Here is an 18,163-nt window from a genome sequence, read left to right on the forward strand (position 1 = left end):
GTTACCTCACCATAATAATCACAACATATTCAGGTTGAAGATTTCTAAAAATATTTTACAATAAACTGTCTGAAAGTGAATTGAAAATCAAAACAAAGAAACCAGTTAAGAATAGGATTTTAGTGCAGTGCATCTTTACTTTGTATCTTGGTGTTTGGAAGATTTAATTTAAAAGCATGAAGCAGTGACGCTTGGTAAAAACAAAAACAAAAAAACATTGTGCTAAACTAAAACATCATTAAAATCATCTCTGCATCTGTCCTCTTGGGGTCATAATATAAACCAGTGGCCTTTACCTGTATTAATATCAGATGCATTTGCCAAGTGCCCCTCTTTTGCACTAATGTTCCATGAATGTACATCATTGCATTTACTAAAGTCATCATCAGCATTTGTGTCTCACGCGCTCTCGCTTTTATTAGTCTGTGAAGTTCCACTGATAAAGGCCTGCGATGTCTTTTCACAGCCCTGTGATTGTGGAGATCCCTCATTTTGGCTCCATGAGAGGGAAAGAGCGAGAGCTCATTATGCTCAGAAGCGAAAACGGTGAGACCTGGAAGGAGCATCATTATGACTGCAAAACTGAAGACCTCAATGAGCTCCTCAATGGCATGGATGAAGGTAAAATGATGATGATTAAAAACTGCACTGTTATTGACCTTGCCAGTCCACATGATGAGATTCAGAAAAGCCTTTCTGAAGTGAGCGTTAATGTGGACATGGTGTTTCAGTGAACATAGTCAATGGCTGATATAATGCCAATATTTCTCAAAATACTACAATTTAGTGATGGCATATAATGTACACATATAAGCTGAAATGAAATGACCATTTATGTTACACAATAATCACAACCACATAGCAACACAATTAACATCACCACGACAAAGGCAAATACCACTCACAATCTGTTTGCTCCTGTAAAATACTTGTATGTAATGTATACGTTTCCTGAAATTAAACTCACATAATACTGGTGTACTCCATAGAGCTGGACAGCTCAGCTGATCTGGAGAAGAAGCGCATCTGCCGGATCATCACGAAGGACTTCCCACAATACTTTGCGGTAGTATCACGGATCAAACAGGAGAGTAATCAGATGGGTCCCGAGGGAGGCGTCCTGTCCAGCTTGACAGTACCTCTGGTCCAGGCCTCCTTTCCTGAGGGTGCGCTCACTAAGAAAATCCGAGTTGGTCTGCAGGTAGATCACGGTCCAAATGAGTCCATATTTCCATTGTACATGAAAATATTAAAACACTTTCTCCTATCTCAGCTTATATTTAGAGACTATACACTCTTTAAAATAAAGGTTCTTTACTGGCATCTATAGGGGCTTTTGCACCGGAGGAAACTTTTCATAGTTCTTAATGGCGGAAGAACCCACTTATTGGCATGTTCACACCGCAGGAACTGGGAACGAATTAAGTTCTAGGAATGCCTTTTGAGGGAACTAAATTAGCTCCTACTTCAGAGTAGGGTCTAACCCAGCACAATAAGAACAACCAGTGACGTAAGTGTATGTTGATTGGCCGAAAGAATGCCATATAAAACAGCACCCATTTTTGAAAAGCTGTGTAAACCCACACAGTTTACTCCACAATTTAAAACAGCGATAGATGGACTGATGCCGAAGTCCAGCTTAACCTTTACACCACGAAGGAAATTGAAGGGACCACTTTTCCTTCACAGTTCCTTCTGGCGGTGCCAAGGCAACCATGGGGAACATTTAGTTCTCAGGGAACCGCCCTGGTAACTAGTTCCTATTACAAAGTTCCTATAACTACCCGTTAAGCCTCTAATGGTTCAATTAAGAACTTTTAACATCCATTGGACCTTTTCATTCCACAAAAGACTCCATTCTACAAAATAGTTGAAAAAGATTCCTAAGATTTTTTAAATGTTCTTCACACTAAAAAAATGGTTCTGTTTACTGAAACTGTTGACTGAAAAGTTATTTGCTGAACCAAAAATGGTTCTTCTATGACATTGCTGCAAAAACCCTGTTTCACCTAAATGTTATTGCTTTCTCTTAACAGGCCCAACCTGTTCCAGATGAAGCTGTGAAGAAGTTCATAGGTAATCGTGCCACCTTCAGCCCGATAGTGACAGTGGAGCCTCGCAGGAGGAAGTTCCATAAGCCCATTACCATGATCATACCGGTGCCTCCAGTCTCTGGAGAGGGTGTGGTGAATGGCTACAAAGGAGACACCACACCAAGCCTCCGCCTGCTCTGCAGTATAACTGGTAGGATTGATTTATAGCCATCAATAACAATGTCTAATGAAATATCTAATCGTTTTAAAAATTTATCAAGCTCCCATTTCACTTTTAATTAGTTGTTTTTGCAATTTTCAGAAATAGGCTCCATTGCTATTGTTTTCATTTGTCTTGCGTTGTCTCTTAGCAATGAGACGTGTTTCTGCGTGTGTTTGTTGTGTTTGGAGCAACTTGAATGTCTGGTAGTGTGCGATCCTCAGTCGTTTAGTGGATGATACCTAGGGCCTGATGTACTAACAGCTTGCATCAGCGCAAACCCTCTTTTGGCATTAAAAACTAATGTCAGGATTTACCAAAGATACGCATTAAAAAATTAGCGCTGAAAAGGCGTGGTTATTTTTACGGCTGACATTATTGCATATGTATTTATAGTAGTTTCCCTTTCAGACTTTCAGACAGGCAGACGCGGCCTTACCTATGTTTCGGCCCCAACAGACCAGCAAAATCCCATTCATTTTCTCCGTAGGATATTGATTTTCAGCCATAATGTCTAAACTACCCAAGGTAGATTGACCACGAGCTACGAGGTTGTGAAACGAAAGTTTCTGCTCCTATAAAAGCCACAAGGTATGAAATCAACCTTGTTATTTGCGATCTTCTGGAGAAATACTACACTACCCACAATTCTAAGCAAAACACTGACGTCTCTGATTGGTCGAACTCGCGCCGCGGTTACCATGGCGACGTTTACCGCCCCTCGAACGGCTTAAGCGGTGCTGAAATAACGCAGAGCCCATCGTTATTTATGATAAGTTCGGTTCAGACACTTTTTCTTCTTTGCTTTTGTTAAATAATTCAAGTTGAGGGGATGTTTGACCTGTTTTTTTTTTAAGTCAGCTGAAAATATACTGCGCAAATCAATTAAGCAGTGAAGTTGCCCTGCGTGAAAGGGCGAGGCTTATTCCAACGTAAAACGCTGTATAATTGTATATAGTTTTAATCAAATAAGGTTGGATTATTTCTATGTTGAGCTGCCTGTTCATGAAGCTAAAATAATATACCATTGATGCAAACCAACAGGAATCCTTACTTTTTCTGCTCTATTATGTTTATGTTTATGTAGGGCCCCATATTAGTTATTGAAGCGGGCCCCCAGATGCAGACAGGAGAGTATTTAAATGAATCATGCAAGGTGATTTACTAAGGTTTGCGCTAGTCAATTTACTGGTATTTGTGCCATTATTTACGCCCAAAAAAAGCATGTCTTTAAACCAGACGCTAATTAGCGCTGCTCTTGGTAGATTGCGTTGGCCATTATGGAAATGATCCGGCTGCGTCTGTGTTCTTTAATTTGCGAGTTGCATTTGCAGAACTTTCCACTTTCCATAGTATTCATCTAGTTTTAGACTGGCAAGAAAACTTTTAATCCTTCAGAATCCATTTAATAAAGCATCTTGTGACAGGTGGCACATCGCCGGCTCAGTGGGAGGACATCACTGGCACTACACCTCTCACCTTTATGAATGACTGTGTGTCCTTCACCACAAATGTGTCTGCCAGGTACAAGAACATTATGAGCTTCTTTCTCATTAAATCCTCTTCGCCTCTTTGATCTATTTTCAATAACTCTGATCTAATTCAAAAGAATAGGAAGGTGCGTTATCAAAATCTCACATTTTCAGCTTTGTGACTGTTAAATTTGTGTCCAGGTTTTGGCTTGCAGACTGCCATCAGATCCCAGAGACTGTAGGTTTGGCCACCCAGCTCTACAGGGAGCTCATCTGTGTGCCCTACATGGCCAAGTTTGTAGTGTTTGCTAAAATGAATGACCCTGTGGAGTCCAACCTGCGGTGCTTCTGTATGACGGACGATAAAGTGGACAAAACTCTGGAACAACAGGAGAACTTTGAGGAGGTGGCCAGAAGCAAAGACATTGAGGTAAATGATCTGTTTTGTTTTTCTTTTGTGTTGCTATTGTGACAATATTTTGATGTACTGTATAAACCTTCCATGCTAATCATTGATATTTACCATATCTATTTATCATGATGATTTTTGCAGGGTTTAGTCTTTTTAAGAGTTTTGTCTCTAACAGTTTAATAAAATGTTGTGGTTGCACTGACATGGCTGTTTATTTTTAAGGTACTTGAGGGGAAACCCATCTACGTGGACTGCTACGGCAATTTGGCCCCTCTGACCAAAGCTGGACAGCAGCTGGTTTTTAACTTCTTTGCTTTCAAAGAAAATAGACTCCCGTTCTGTGTAAAGGTAATTCACATTTTCTCTTTCACATTTTTACATTATTTTCATGACAGTTAAGCACATTAGTAATGCATCCTGTCTGTCTGATATTTGTATCATATATTTATTATATAGATTAAATATTTGTTTGCTTAAATTTTTTGGGTTAAAAATAGATTTTTCTGTAAGACCCTGAGATATCATAAGGGAATGGGAAACTGTAGCATATTGCTGTTTGTGACTTTTCATTTTAGCGTGTTTGGTATTTTCCAGCTGAAACTTTCTACTCTTTTTTAATCAGATAGGCTACTCTATCATTATCGACATGCTATTATCCAGTCAATTCTGGGCAGGTCAGACCTAAAGACTAATTTGTTAGCAGTAACATTTGTTTGTCCTCTGCAGGTCAGAGACAGCAGCCAAGAGCCATGCGGACGCTTGTCCTTCCTCAGAGAGACCAAATCTTCCAAGGGTCTCACTCAGGCAGCTATCTGTAATTTAAACATCACACTTCCTGGACTCAAGAAGGTAAGGCTGAACTATAATCATCTGCGTCATATCATGCCATCTTCATACTCAGGAAAGATAGAGCAGTGCTCCTAGTTATTGAGGGTTAAACTTGGCTCAAACTGCCTGAGTGTGTCTTTTATCTGTTTCAAGCTTCCTTCAAGTTGTTGTTGTTGTGACTGACCCAAATCACACTTTTGATTTGGATCTTGCTTTGGCTGAAGGTGCACAGGCTTGTGCTTATTTCAACAGCTTCTGTGGTTGTGGCTCTGTGCTTTTTTTGTGTTTTTTATTTCTGCCCCTTTATGCTTTGCGGTAACTTTTACTTGGTGTGCTCTCAATCGCCTTTTTTCACATCCTGATGTTTCTTTCCCCCTGCTCTTCATTACGTTATACCCTCTGTTTCTGCAATGCATCTTGGGAACCAAAAGGATGTGGATTCAGATCCTGAGGAAGAGGTAATAGTGCTGTCCCCTCATTTCCATGTGGTCTGCTAGTTGCTTTAGCTCTGGGTTATTTGCTTGTTCTAGACAGCTTTAACATGGTTACACATACAGTTCACATACTGCATGCTGCTGCAACTTTCTGCAAGCTGATTTTTACCCATCCATGCACCAAGTATAGTATTGTTGCATAGACTGCCAAGACTTAATTGGATCGCATATCAAATTTGATTTAAGGAGAAAAAATATTTTTATATTGTGCAACAAAGTGCTGGTTATCGTCGCCCATAATCTTATTGACCTAGTCAGTCATAGTTCTACTTTTTGTTTCATGGCCTTAAGAATTGATCAAAGGAAATCAATGTAGCTTTGATTTCCCTTGAAGCTCATAAAAACAATTTAGGCCAACTCAATTTAAATATAAATATAAAGAAATATAGATTAAACGTATAAAAAGGGACCAAATCAGTGCATATTCCTTCATTATAGTCATAAGGTTTTTTTTCCAGAAGGAAAGAACAATAAAAGAGTTAGCTGAACTTTAAACAGGGTTGAAAATGGGAGAACTGATAGGATTCTTGTTGTTGTTGTTACAGACTGAAAAGCCAGAACGACGTCATACCTTTGCATCTATAGCCTTACGTAAGCGCTACAGCTATCTGACCGAGCCTGGAACGAGTGAGTGTGATGTTTTCACTAATATATGAACTTACTTTGAGAACCAAATTCTTGGGAGTGATTAAAGCTAACATGTGACTTACTGTGACCATCTATTATATATTAACTGGCAAAAGAATAAATGTTTTATCTGCACATTCTTACCATACATGAACAGTCCACATGCTTGTTTCTTTGTTTTTTTTAAGTTTAGTTTGCATGTAAAATTTGGTATTTCAGTTGGTGTGCCGTGCTTGCCCTGTGCTTGTGAGATATTGTTTACTCTATTTGTTCATTTTTACCCCCACTAGCAAGAATTATATTTTGAAACATTCATAACATTTTACTTTGAGTGTCTTAATAATGCAGATTGTACTGTATGCAGTTTGGCATCAAAGTAAAAATCATTTCCTTTTTTTAATTCCTGTTTACAACCAGTCTTGCTCCTTTTGGCTTTGTGATTGTGCAGAATAATTTAATGCATTTTTGAGGGAAATGCATGAAGACTCACAGATAGATTCTCTCGGGTGCTTTCACACATTGCACTGAATTGCCTGTCACTAAGGTTACTCAGATCTGCATGATGTGCGTGATATTATGAACTGTAGTCATTGTTAGCCTGCATTTGCCATAATATGTTTTTAGCTATAGCATAGGAACAAGGATGCTTTTTGTTTTGGAGCCTTCTGTTTTTGTCAAAATATACAAATTGGGGAAAGATCTTTTTTTTTTTTTTTTTTAAGCAAACAGATAAAAGGCACTGCAGCAAATGAGGGTAGTCAGTCACAGGAGAATTTAGCACATCAAAAGTCAAAAGTGAAATTGTTTTACTCTGGTCGTGTGCATTTGTCTTGCCATTTTACGTTTTGTAGTTCATCATTTATGTCATCCTTCTGTGTGTGCGCGCTTTGTTGGCTTTCAGTTTTTTTTGTAAACCCTTTGTGGGCCATGAATCTCTGTGGATCGTCTTTATTTTGGCTACATCCTCACCTTCAGTTCCATTTCACGTCATAAAACTGCTGTTCTACCTCCTTATAAGACGAACGCCACTGACCAATTTTTTCCTTCTGGTCTCTCTGTTTTCCCACCATTTTTTTCTTGATTTATGTTGGATTTTCATTTGTCTGTTTAAAGAAACAGTTGAACGAAGTACAACAAGAACACTGCCTGCTGGTTACGCTCACAAACCTGTCTTTTCAACAAGATCTTACCAGGCATGGTCGACTGCTCCTATTACCGTCCCTGGGCAAACAAAATGTGGACTGGGTTCCCTCTCCAGTTCACCTTCCAACACGCCATCTGCTTCGCCACTAAAGTCTGCATGGTCTATTTCCTCTGCTTCTCCAATCAAGTCCACCCTAGGAATGTCAAACACTTCTCCTGCAAAATCAGTTAACGATGTAGCATCACCCATTAGAACATACAGATCTATGTCATCTCCAATAAAGACTGTGGTTCAACACCCCCAAAATCAAGTTCCAATTTCCTCCAGTCTCCTGTCTTCACCGGGTAAAACTGGCACAGATCCTGTGTCCATTAAGGGGCTTGCTGCTTCATTGTCCTCAAGAGCTAACTTGATTTCTTCACCTGGATCCATGCTAGACAGAACATTTACCACAGTGACCCAATCTGATTCTATAAAGTCGACCACAAATACATACACATCTTTGTCCTTTAAATCTGCCCTGGCCCCCACAAGTATAGCAGTGTCCTCTCCAATTCGAAACATAGCAAGCTTGTCCTCTATTAAAACCACCACAGATGCAGCTAGGGGGACACTTATGTCATCGATTTCTTCATCAACGAAGTCTACAAAAGCCAGTACTGAAACAATTCTGTTAAACGGATCCATTTCACCGATAAAGTACCCCTCATCATCCTCTGCATCTTCCCGTCTGTTTTCAGGAGGGGCTTACAGCTTACAAGAAAGGATACAAGCCACAACACAAGCAGCTACGGCCAGTGTTGGTGCAGCCTTCAGTGAGGCTGAGAAAACATTTTACGCTGGCTCTATGTCAAACTATAGTGCGCTAAAATCTGTAACTTCACCTTTAAGATCAAACTTATCAAGTTCTGTTTATGATTCCCTTAGATCTCCAGCCACCACCACGCCAGTTTCATCCATTTCCATGTCTGTTCCAGTATTCTCCGTGGTCAATGTGCTCCCTGAACCCCAGGGGAAGAAAGTCCCAGACAAAATAACAATCACACCTCAGACACACACTCAAGCACAGCCCTCTACATCGCGAATGAAACCCTCAAAGCCCTCGCTTTTCATTTCCCCAACAGTCCTCAAAGCAGCTGCCGCACCTACATTGACATCCAGTCAAGAGATTCTTAAAGATGTGGCAGATATGAAGGATGATCTGATAAGAATGACTGCAATCTTACAAACAGACTCCTCAGCTGCAGCCAAGAGCTTCCACTCGCATGTTTCTAAAGAGTCCAAGATGGAGGATGAAGAGCCTTTCAGTTTGGTTGAGAAAGTTAAAGAGGACCTTGTCAAAGTTAGTGAAATTCTCACAAAAGATGTCCTGAGTGAGGCTAAAATCTCAAGTAAAGAGAGGGCCTCAGAGGATGAATGGGAAGAGTTCTCCAAAGATGAAATTGAGGAGGCACGACAGAGTGCTCTGCGATCCCTGCCAACATTTGAACCAACCCTTACTGTTGGGCCGCAGACAGTGCCAGACAAAGATCTCAATTTAGCTAAAGTGGTTGATTACTTAATTAATGATCTTGGTGCTAGTTCCCTCTCAAAAATAGCTGATGTAAAGAGCAGATATGATGAAATAAAGAAGGAAGGGGAGGAAAAACAGAAGCGCATCATGAAACCGGAGCACAAGCTCAAAATGCCACCCACAGGTATGCGGACCTCCCCCTCAGAGAAAGACTTGAGTAAATTAGCCGATTCCTATAGTGGCACAGATGCTATCCTGGAATCTCCTGATGACTTTTCCCATGAACAAGATAAGAGTCCTCTTTCAGACAGTGGTTTTGAAACCAGAAGTGAAAAGACCCCATCTGCTCCTCAAAGTGCAGAGAGCACAGGGCCCAAACCCCCCTTCACAGATGTGCCTATTCCCCCTGTAATAACAGAAACCAGAACTGAGGTTGTTCACGTTATCAGGAGCTATGAACATCCGGAGGAGGTCTGTGAGCCACTAATGGATGAGGCAGCAGCTTTGAAGAATTCAGTTGAGCCTGAGCCAACAGTTAGCACAATCAAAGATAAGGTAAAGGCCTTGCAGATGAAAGTCAACTCTGAGGAGCTGGCATGCGTCAAAGAAGAAACTCATATTACCACTACAACTCGAATGGTCTACCACAAACCTCAACTGAAAGACACTGGCTCTGACAGGATTGAAGAAACAATGTCAGTCCGAGACATAATGAAAGCTTTTCAGTCTGGAAGAGATCCTTCCAAAGAATTAGCAGGTTTATTTGAGCACAAAGCTGGTCAGGACACCATTAAAGGAGATGAATTGTCCCCAAGGTTCCTTGAAAAAGACAAAAAGCCCAAAGTTGAGAGAATTATTGAGGTGCACATAGAAAAGGGCAATACAACTGACCCCACTGAAGTTATAATCAGAGAGACTAAAAAGCATCCAGAGTTTATATGCAAGGGTGGCCGAGGTCTCAAGGAGCTTGTTGAAAGGGTTGATGGTGATTATGAGGTTCTTCAAGATGAGGAGGAACTTGCTGCTGAGGAATCACTGCCATTCTTCTTAGACACATCCAGGGTCAATACACCTGTCTCTCAAGAGGAAGAGAGTCGTCCCAGTTCAGCTCAGCTCATTGCAGACGAGTCATATAAAGCTTTAAAGCTTCTAAGCCAGCATTCTATTGAGTATCACGATGACGAGTTGTCCGATTTGAGAGGGGAGTCATACAGGTTTGCAGAGAAAATGTTGCTCTCAGAAAAATTAGACATATCACATTCTGATACTGAGGACTCAGTGGCAGACCAGTCACATAGCATAGCCACTGAGGTACAAGGGGCAGAAAGCGTTTATGGAGAAAAGGTAGCTGGCCCCAGGAAGGAGTCCAAATTAAAGTCAGCAAGGGATTCATCAGACAAATCAGGTAAATATCCCCCACAAGATGAGCAATATGACAAAGTTACAGTATTACATTACACCACAGAACCTGGTAGCCCTAAACATGCAGTCTGGATGCGATTCACCCAAGACAAGCAGGACAGGAATAGAGAGAAACTCATTTATGAAGATAGAGTAGATCGGACCATTAAAGAAGCAGAGGAGAAACTGAGTGAGGTCTCTCAGTTTTTTAGAGACAAAACTGAAAAGTTAAATGATGAGCTCCAGTCCCCTGAGAAAAAGAAACCAACAAGACTTTCACAGGAGACACGGCCGGGGTCAAGCTCAATGTGCAGCAGCCCTGAGAAAAAACAAAAGAGTGCAGCTGAGGAATGGGACAAAGGCAGGCAGAAGATGTTTGGCAGTACAAACGAAAGAAAAAGTGCAAGTCTGCCAAACAGTCCTGAGAGACATATGCTCTCACAGTTCAGTGAGGACAAGCCAAAACAGCAGAAAGACCCTCAGCAGGCAAAGGCAGGTGATGCAGGCCCCCCAGTCCCAGTTAAGACTTCTAAAGTAAGTTCTGTTCGACAAAAGTTTGAAACAGAAGCACAGATACAGGATAAGAATGTGCCTGTGACACAATCAAAACAACCAGTTAAAAAACTGCCAGAAAGTAAATTACCAGTATATCAGTTTTCCACTGGTTCAAAACCTCCAAAGGCTGATTCCACAGATGAAGGACAAAAACCTTCTAGAAAACTAACAGAAACTGATAAAAGTAAAGTTGCCCCTCAGAGTAGTAAAGCTCAAGGTCCTCCCAGTAGCAGTAGTACTGCTGTCTCAAAGCAATCAGGTGAAAAATCTTTACTTGAAAAATGTACTACATCAGATACTATTGTAAAAAGAGCCTCACTTTTTGAGAAGAATAGGGATCAAGAAATCAATAAAACTCAAGAGAGCTCTACTAAAGTGCAATCTCATGACTTGAAAGATGAATACACTGCAGATAAGGATAGTGCAATTAATTATCTTAAAGAGCAGCAATATTTAAAAAGTGGCATTAAAAATGAAACTGTTAAAACATCTTTCTTGTCTAAGGATGATATCAATAGGAATGACTTTCAGGTAAAGACCCTTAAGAAAAAGACAGAATCTCATATTCCTGTGAGAACGTCATCAGCTTCCGCAGACAATAATCAGTCAAAGAATGTGAATCAAGACACATTAAGTAAATTAACTGAGAAGGGCCCATCACATATACCTGCCTTGACCAAACCAAGGGTTCTGGGCCGTTCAGAGATGCAGAGAGAAGAATCTGCAACAAAGAAGTCTGAAGAAGTCTCTGTTGAAGGTAGAACAACAAGTGATCTAAGTGACACTAGTTCAGTGGAAAAAATATCCACAGTTACAACAAGAGAAAGTTTCAAAGGGCTTAAAACTTTACCAGTCTATGTAAGTGTCCAAGTGGGGAAACAGGCTGACAAAGATATGGGAGGAGGAACAAACGGAACATTCAAAAAGATAGCTAGCTCAGAAAGTCGTACAATTTTTGCAGTTAAACAGAAACAGCCCACATCTCCTCAAGGCAGTCCAGATGATGACACCTTAGAACAGTTCTCTTTTATTGATAGCTCTGGCAAAAGTCCTATGACTCCAGAAACACCAAGCTCAGAAGAGGTCAGCTATGATCTTACCTCAAGAACCCCTGATCCATTTATTGCATTTATGCCAGGTATTGCAAGCCCAATAGCTGAGGTTTCAGAGGAGTCAGAAGATAGTGAACAAGGCAAAGCTATTTCTTTGAAAGAATCTGAACCAGAAAAAGAAGCCAATGGTAAACATGAAACTAGCCATGAGACAAAAGACAAAAGAGTTGCATATATAGAGTTTCCTCCTCCACCACCCCTGGATTCTGATTCGTCACAGCCTGAGAAAAAATGGTCGACTCCTTCCTCAGAGGCTGAGACTGAAATGATGGAAGTAAATCTCCAAGAGGAGCATGATAAGCATCTTCTTGCTGAACCCATAATAAGAGTCCAGCCTCCATCTCCTGTACCCCCAGGAGCTAATGAAAGTGATTCAAGTGAGGAGGAATCAGTCTTTAAACCCATTCCAATAAAAAAATATACCTTTAAGATTGATGAGGACAAAGATTTGAAGAAAAGCCCATCAAAAAACCATGACAAGAATGGGAATGATAAAGAACCAGGGGAAAATGGTAATGGAAAAGAAGAAGATTATGATTATGAACAAAATGGCAATGATCAGTCCATCACAGATTGCTCAATAGCAACAACTGCAGAGTTCTCTCATGACACTGACGCCACTGAGATTGACTCTCTGGACGGATATGAACTTCAGGATGAGGATGACGGCTTATGTGATTCTATTGCCAAACCATTTGGATTTCCCAATGAGAACAGAAAAGATATTTGGGCATCAGATAATATGTCTAGACCAAGTGATCGTTGCCAAAGTAAACTTGAAGTAATTCAAGAAGAATCACCAGCTGAGGACTGCAATAAGACCAAAGCTAAGTCTGATCCCTCAAACAAAAAGAATGGAAAGGACAGTGAAAATGATGGAAAACAATCTGATCAAGGATTGTCAGAAACTTACTTTAGTTACAAGCTTGATGAGGAGTTTAATACTCCTTTTAAAACTGTTGCAACAAAAGGCTTTGATCCTTGGTCAAGCAAGGGAGGAGAAGATGAAGTAGTGGACGCTAGAATTAAAGATGATGAGCCCAAGCCGTTTGGGCTAGCAGTAGATGACAAGTCTACAGCAACGACCCCTGACACAACTCCTGCAAGAACCCCAACCGATGAAAGCACACCAACTAGCGAACCTAACCCTTTCCCCTTCCACGAAGGGAAGATGTTTGAGATGACCCGCAGTGGTGCGATTGACATGAGCAAGCGGGATTTTGTTGAAGAGAGGCTGCAATTTTTTCAGATTGGTGAGCATACATTTGGAGGGAGGATAGGGGATGGGGTGAGAAAACCAAATGTAGTCACCTCAAATCCACAGATAGTTGAGAGAGCACAAATAAAGACGGAGGACAACACTGTTATATCATACAATATCATTCAGATATGCACTGACCACTCTGACACATCTCACGACATGGAACCTCCCCCCTATTCAGAAGTCAGTTCTTTATGTTCTTCTTTTAAGATAGGACTTAAAACATCCAATGTTGAGAGGAGAGATTTTGTTTGTGTAGACTGGGATAGTTCTCAAGGTCAAACACCAGAGACTGCACATCAAATAGGACCAGAAACCTGTAGAACAAGCAAGTACAATCAAAGGACAGACTCATCGAGGGCAGAGCCGCAAGCAAACCTCCAAACAACTTGCAATAATTCCAGAAATTGCAGTAATAATGCTAATCTTGAGGCCTTAAATGCTAGAACACATCACTCATTGCAAAACAGTGTACAACCAAAACAACTGTCAATGTCTGAGCTTTGCTCAGCTCAAGTAATAAACGAATATGAGGATTCAGTCAGAAAAAACACTGGTACTTTCAGAGATGGTAGTATAGCGAATAATGATGTTATCTCCCAGTGCAAAGACATTAAAAGAAAGCCACCAAAGTCTAGGTTGCCAGTAAGAATACCTCATCCACCACTGGGTTGTAAAAACGATCAAACATCTTCGAGACCAATTCAGAAGATTAGAAAGGTAGCCAGGATTCGATTAGATCCATTCCCAGATGTGAAGCCTAAATCTAGCATACCAGTGATGAAGGTAAAAAATATTAGTTCCTCACCAGTGGGGAAATGTAGGACTACAACAATGGCCAAAAAAAAAGTTAAAACACAGCCAACCGCAGCGATAACCACCAACAAAAGATCAAAAACCAGTCCAGTAAGTAGATCAGGCAGTAAATGTGGTCAGAAGACTTTACGTGAGGTTGACAAAAGTTCTAGTGGTCATTTAATACCTAGTAGCGCAGTGAAGTTGGTGGACTGCCTTTCCAGTAAAGAGAAAGAGATGCAGGTATATGATAAGGATGGAGAAAGCAGCACATCAAGGAACACATCTTTGTCAGAAGCATCGCAACCCTCCAGTACATCCAGGTCTGCTAGAGACGTGAGATCACAGGTTGAGCAGTCCGGCAGAGACAGGAGGAGGAGGAGTAGGACTGATGGAGGTGAAGGCAGTCAGGGTGCTGGGCCTCAAGTGGCCCCCTGCGTGGAGATCGAGCCTAGTTTGTAAAACTTTCCACTTGTATGATCTTAGTTGCATGAGCCGTTGTGATTGTCTGTGGTGTGACCTGACTGTAGATGTCATCTTTGTCATTTGTCATTTTCTCTCTCTTTGTGTACTTGTGTACTGGTCTCTAAACCTGTCTTCAGATCTCTTTCTATGGATAAGTCAGTTTTACTGTAGCATGCCAGTGTTAGTGGGTTGCTGGCCATTTTAATTGGTTTCTAGTTCTTGTGAAGTGCTAAGGAAGCCTGTCAATCTCGTGAGCCCACGCAGACACAGAGTCCTAGCACAGCAATGAAGATGCCGCATGTTCAGTTTCATTTGATATTGTGAATTCACGTTTGAGCCTCTGCTGTAGCTGTAGAGACATTTAAATTGACTTCTTTATTTGTGATTCATTTGTTTCTGGTAAGATTATACTGTCAGAAGGTTTTAAACATTTCTTGTTAGATTGATAGGATGCATTCTTCACAAATCTAACATCTTAAAACCACTGACATATTAATTGACTATATCAAAATATTGTATAACTCTTTTCGGAACAATGTCTCCCAACCTATAATTTGGATATGGCCAAAGTATGCCAAAATCTCCCTAAGACTTTTAATTCTCTTTGCCTGATCATAATAGGGTTGTCTGCTTTACTACTTTTCTAACTTCTCTGAATAACATACGTTTTAAAAGATTTTCATGACTTTCCATTTTCTGCTCTCAGGCCCTCAGAGCCCCTGTGAAAGAACAGATTTGCGTATGGCTATTGTGGCGGATCATCTTGGTCTAAGTTGGACTGGTAAGAAATGACACCACCTAGAGGACAAAGTGTTACATAACCACCTTAGCACAAATATACTCTATTTGTTTATATATCTGTAATAGTGTATGTAAAGTAATTACGTAGAGTCATTTTTATCACATTTTTAGGACTAAATGCAATTTTTTTTAACATTGCTACATTGCGCACATATGGCTTTGCCTTTTGTTGTTGGTTCTCAAAGCATCGGTGCTGCTGTGATCAGTAGGGTGTGCCGTCTGCAGTCACTGCAGTACTGCGCACATGTGTACGGGGGAGTGGTAAAGACAGAGTTGTTAATCTATTTTTAATGTGTTGCAGAGCTGGCCAGGGAAATGGAATTTTCGGTTGATGAGATAAATCACATCCGTGTGGAAAACCCCAACTCATTGACAGCTCAGAGTTTCATGCTATTAAAGAAATGGGTTAGCCGAGATGGTAAAAACGCTACAAGTAAGTATGCCTATGGACTACATATTTTCTGAATGAGGGTTAATCATATGGAAGGGAGAAGGGTGGGTAAGGTGTCTTCTGCATCCAAATAATTTTCTCAGCCATTATACAAGAAATAACTTTGTTTATAATTTAAAGGCATCATTTATTTTAGCTGTGTGCAACCATGAAAATATTTTCTTTTCTCCTTTTAGCGGATGCCTTAACTGCAGTCCTGACTAAGATCAATCGGTTGGATATTGTGACATTGCTGGAAGGGCCGATATTTGACTATGGTAACATTTCAGGCACAAGGTGTTTTGCAGATGATAGCGCAGTTTCCCAGGAGCAGGCTGATGGTAAAGTTTAGCCCCATCTACCTGAACTCTACTTCTCTATGTCTCTCACAAATCTGTAGATTCATAGAACCATCATGGCAAAACACTTATTGCTCTAAATTTAAACCCAGTATAAACTTAAACTCAAGTTTAAGTTTAAATCTCAATCTTCCTTTCTAATCAGTTAGATTCACCAATTATCAACACTGTTATTTCCCAGCCTGGTATTGGACCAGACAGGGATCAGTGTGAACATATATATAGATTTATTATGATTGTATGTTTGTATGAAAGCATTAATGCATGTAGCTATGGTTGACACATGACATGACAAGATAATGATGAACCAAAACTTAATCCCATCTCAATAATAGTTTAAATTACACAGGTAAAAAAAAAAGAAAAGAAAAAAAAAATCACCATAGAGAAACAATTATGTATAAACTGCAATATGAGTCTCTTAGCCCTCTCACTCTAATTAAATACTTGTATACTTGCATCTGAATATTATATAATATATTATATGCTTAAATATTGTTTTTATACTTATAATCAGTGTTTATACGTCAACAGCTTTGATAATGTGGTATTCAGATTTTTACATACATTGTTTTGCTTGTAATGTTCTGATTTTTTAGAGCTAGTTGATTTGGTTCATGGTTCATGGAAGGAGAACCCCGGTCAATTTTTTACATTGAGCTCATTTTTTTGTAAATTTGGAGTGCTGTCAATACAGAGAACAACGACAAAAATCGGTGTTGCTTACAACGTGTTATCCTCTTTTTAAAATTTGCACCCTGTTGACTTCAGTGGGGCAAGTTTTAAACCTGCTTTTAGCCTCTTAACATCCTTGATGTGTCATTACAAGTGCCCAGCCATGTGAGTGATTCCTTCAGAGTGAACACGGGTGAATCTGACTGCAGTAGATGTGAAAGATATGAATAAAAATGATGTTTATTCAGCCAGCGAAGTCCATAGTAATCGATTGTCGAGTTCACACGCGTGATCATAGGTAACTAAACCTATACGTGTGAACTCGACAATCGATTACTATGGACTGAAAACAGGATGTAAATACAGGTATGAGCGCTGGCCGAATTAACTTCATTTTTATTCATATCTTTCACATCTACTGCAGTCAGATTCACCCGTGATCACTCAGAAGGAATCACTCACATTAGCTGTACACTTGTAATGACACATCAAGGATGTTAAGAGGCTAAAAGCAGGTTTAAAACTTGCCCCATTGAAGTCAACAGGGTGCAAATTTTAAAAAGAGGATAACATGGTGTAGGCAACACCGATTTTTGTCATTGTTCTCTGTATTAATTCTCATAGTTCTCCTTTAAGTGTGGGATCCCCGGTTCGCCTGGGAAAAATCCTGTCAGATCCAAGGCCACTAAAAAATGTGGGACATTTATTATTGTGCTCTATTGGAATATCTGCTAAGGCCTTATAATCTATTTGTGTGATGTATCTGATGGGTTTAAGATTTGGTTCATACAGGATTAAGATAAAGATTATGTTTATGTGTATACAAAGTATACTCCACAATAACTTACAATAGCAACTAACAATTAGCAATAGTGCTCTAGTTTTCTCTACTCTGTTTTCTCACTATACTTTCTGAGATATTAAACATACATGAAAACATAATAATATCCAACCTGCTTTAACAGCATGATTGCCTTAATGTTTCTCTCTGTGTAGTGCTAATGAATAATGATCATACAGTAGTCTGGAAGCTTTATCGATAGCATGGCTCTGGCTACTATGGAATGTCTGCTTGCTGTCAAGCTGTCTGATCCTTCAATATCCCAGAATCCTCTGAACCTTCCTGATAGAGTGCTTCTGCTTCAAATACAGACTAGCTGCTTCTCCACTGCCTACCAACTCTTTCATAGCAACAATTTTGCCTCATTTCAAAGCGCAGCTCTGTAGCATAGTTTCTCTTTCTGTGCTGGAGTAAATCAGTGCTAGCTCTTGCTACAGCTCTTCACTCATGCTATGGTAACTCACTCTGTTATTAACATTGCATTCTTATCTTCATATAGCAAAATCATCCTCATAAGTCTTATGTTTCTAACACTGTTCAACATCTTATCTTGTCTTGCTCCATTTGTTTGCAACCTGGTGTCCATGATAGTTTCTACTGCCCCTACTTCATCTATATCCTTTGTATCTCCTATCCCTAAAGAGTTGACCAAGCAATCTCAGTCTATTTCCTCTTCCTCATCATCATCATCCATCTTTCTCCATTTACGTCAGGACCCCACTGTC

At 40.1% G+C, this 18,163-nt stretch overlaps 2 protein-coding genes across 5 annotated transcripts in view; both read left to right on the forward strand.

The window, feature by feature from the left end:
- The window catches only part of ank3b (ankyrin 3b), a 181,803-nt gene that overhangs the window by 154,614 nt on the left and 9,026 nt on the right, over window positions 1-18,163 (forward strand). The window contains exons 29-40 of one of the 4 annotated variants that reach the window (XM_081393523.1): window positions 467-621; window positions 990-1,201; window positions 2,037-2,244; window positions 3,681-3,777; window positions 3,927-4,155; window positions 4,360-4,485; window positions 4,864-4,986; window positions 5,397-5,423; window positions 6,005-6,086; window positions 15,039-15,113; window positions 15,435-15,566; window positions 15,761-15,904. In XM_081393523.1, coding sequence (XP_081249649.1) covers window positions 467-621; window positions 990-1,201; window positions 2,037-2,244; window positions 3,681-3,777; window positions 3,927-4,155; window positions 4,360-4,485; window positions 4,864-4,986; window positions 5,397-5,423; window positions 6,005-6,086; window positions 15,039-15,113; window positions 15,435-15,566; window positions 15,761-15,904 — 1,610 coding nt within the window. Of the gene's footprint in view, window positions 1-466; window positions 622-989; window positions 1,202-2,036; window positions 2,245-3,680; window positions 3,778-3,926; window positions 4,156-4,359; window positions 4,486-4,863; window positions 4,987-5,396; window positions 5,424-6,004; window positions 6,087-15,038; window positions 15,114-15,434; window positions 15,567-15,760; window positions 17,089-18,163 lie in introns of those variants that run through there. The other 3 variants (XM_081393524.1, XM_081393526.1, XM_081393525.1) reach the window with 3 other exon arrangements.
- LOC308706445 (ankyrin-3-like) lies at window positions 8,315-13,379 on the forward strand (the record flags this gene model as incomplete). Its single annotated transcript, XM_081392080.1, has 2 exons — window positions 8,315-13,099; window positions 13,332-13,379. The coding sequence occupies 2 exons, from the start codon at window positions 8,315-8,317 to the stop codon at window positions 13,377-13,379; spliced, it is 4,833 nt and encodes a 1,610-aa protein (XP_081248206.1).

Source organism: Scardinius erythrophthalmus, assembly GCF_964197995.2.
Source record: "Scardinius erythrophthalmus genome assembly, chromosome: 18".
Classification (NCBI taxonomy): domain Eukaryota; kingdom Metazoa; phylum Chordata; class Actinopteri; order Cypriniformes; family Leuciscidae; genus Scardinius; species Scardinius erythrophthalmus.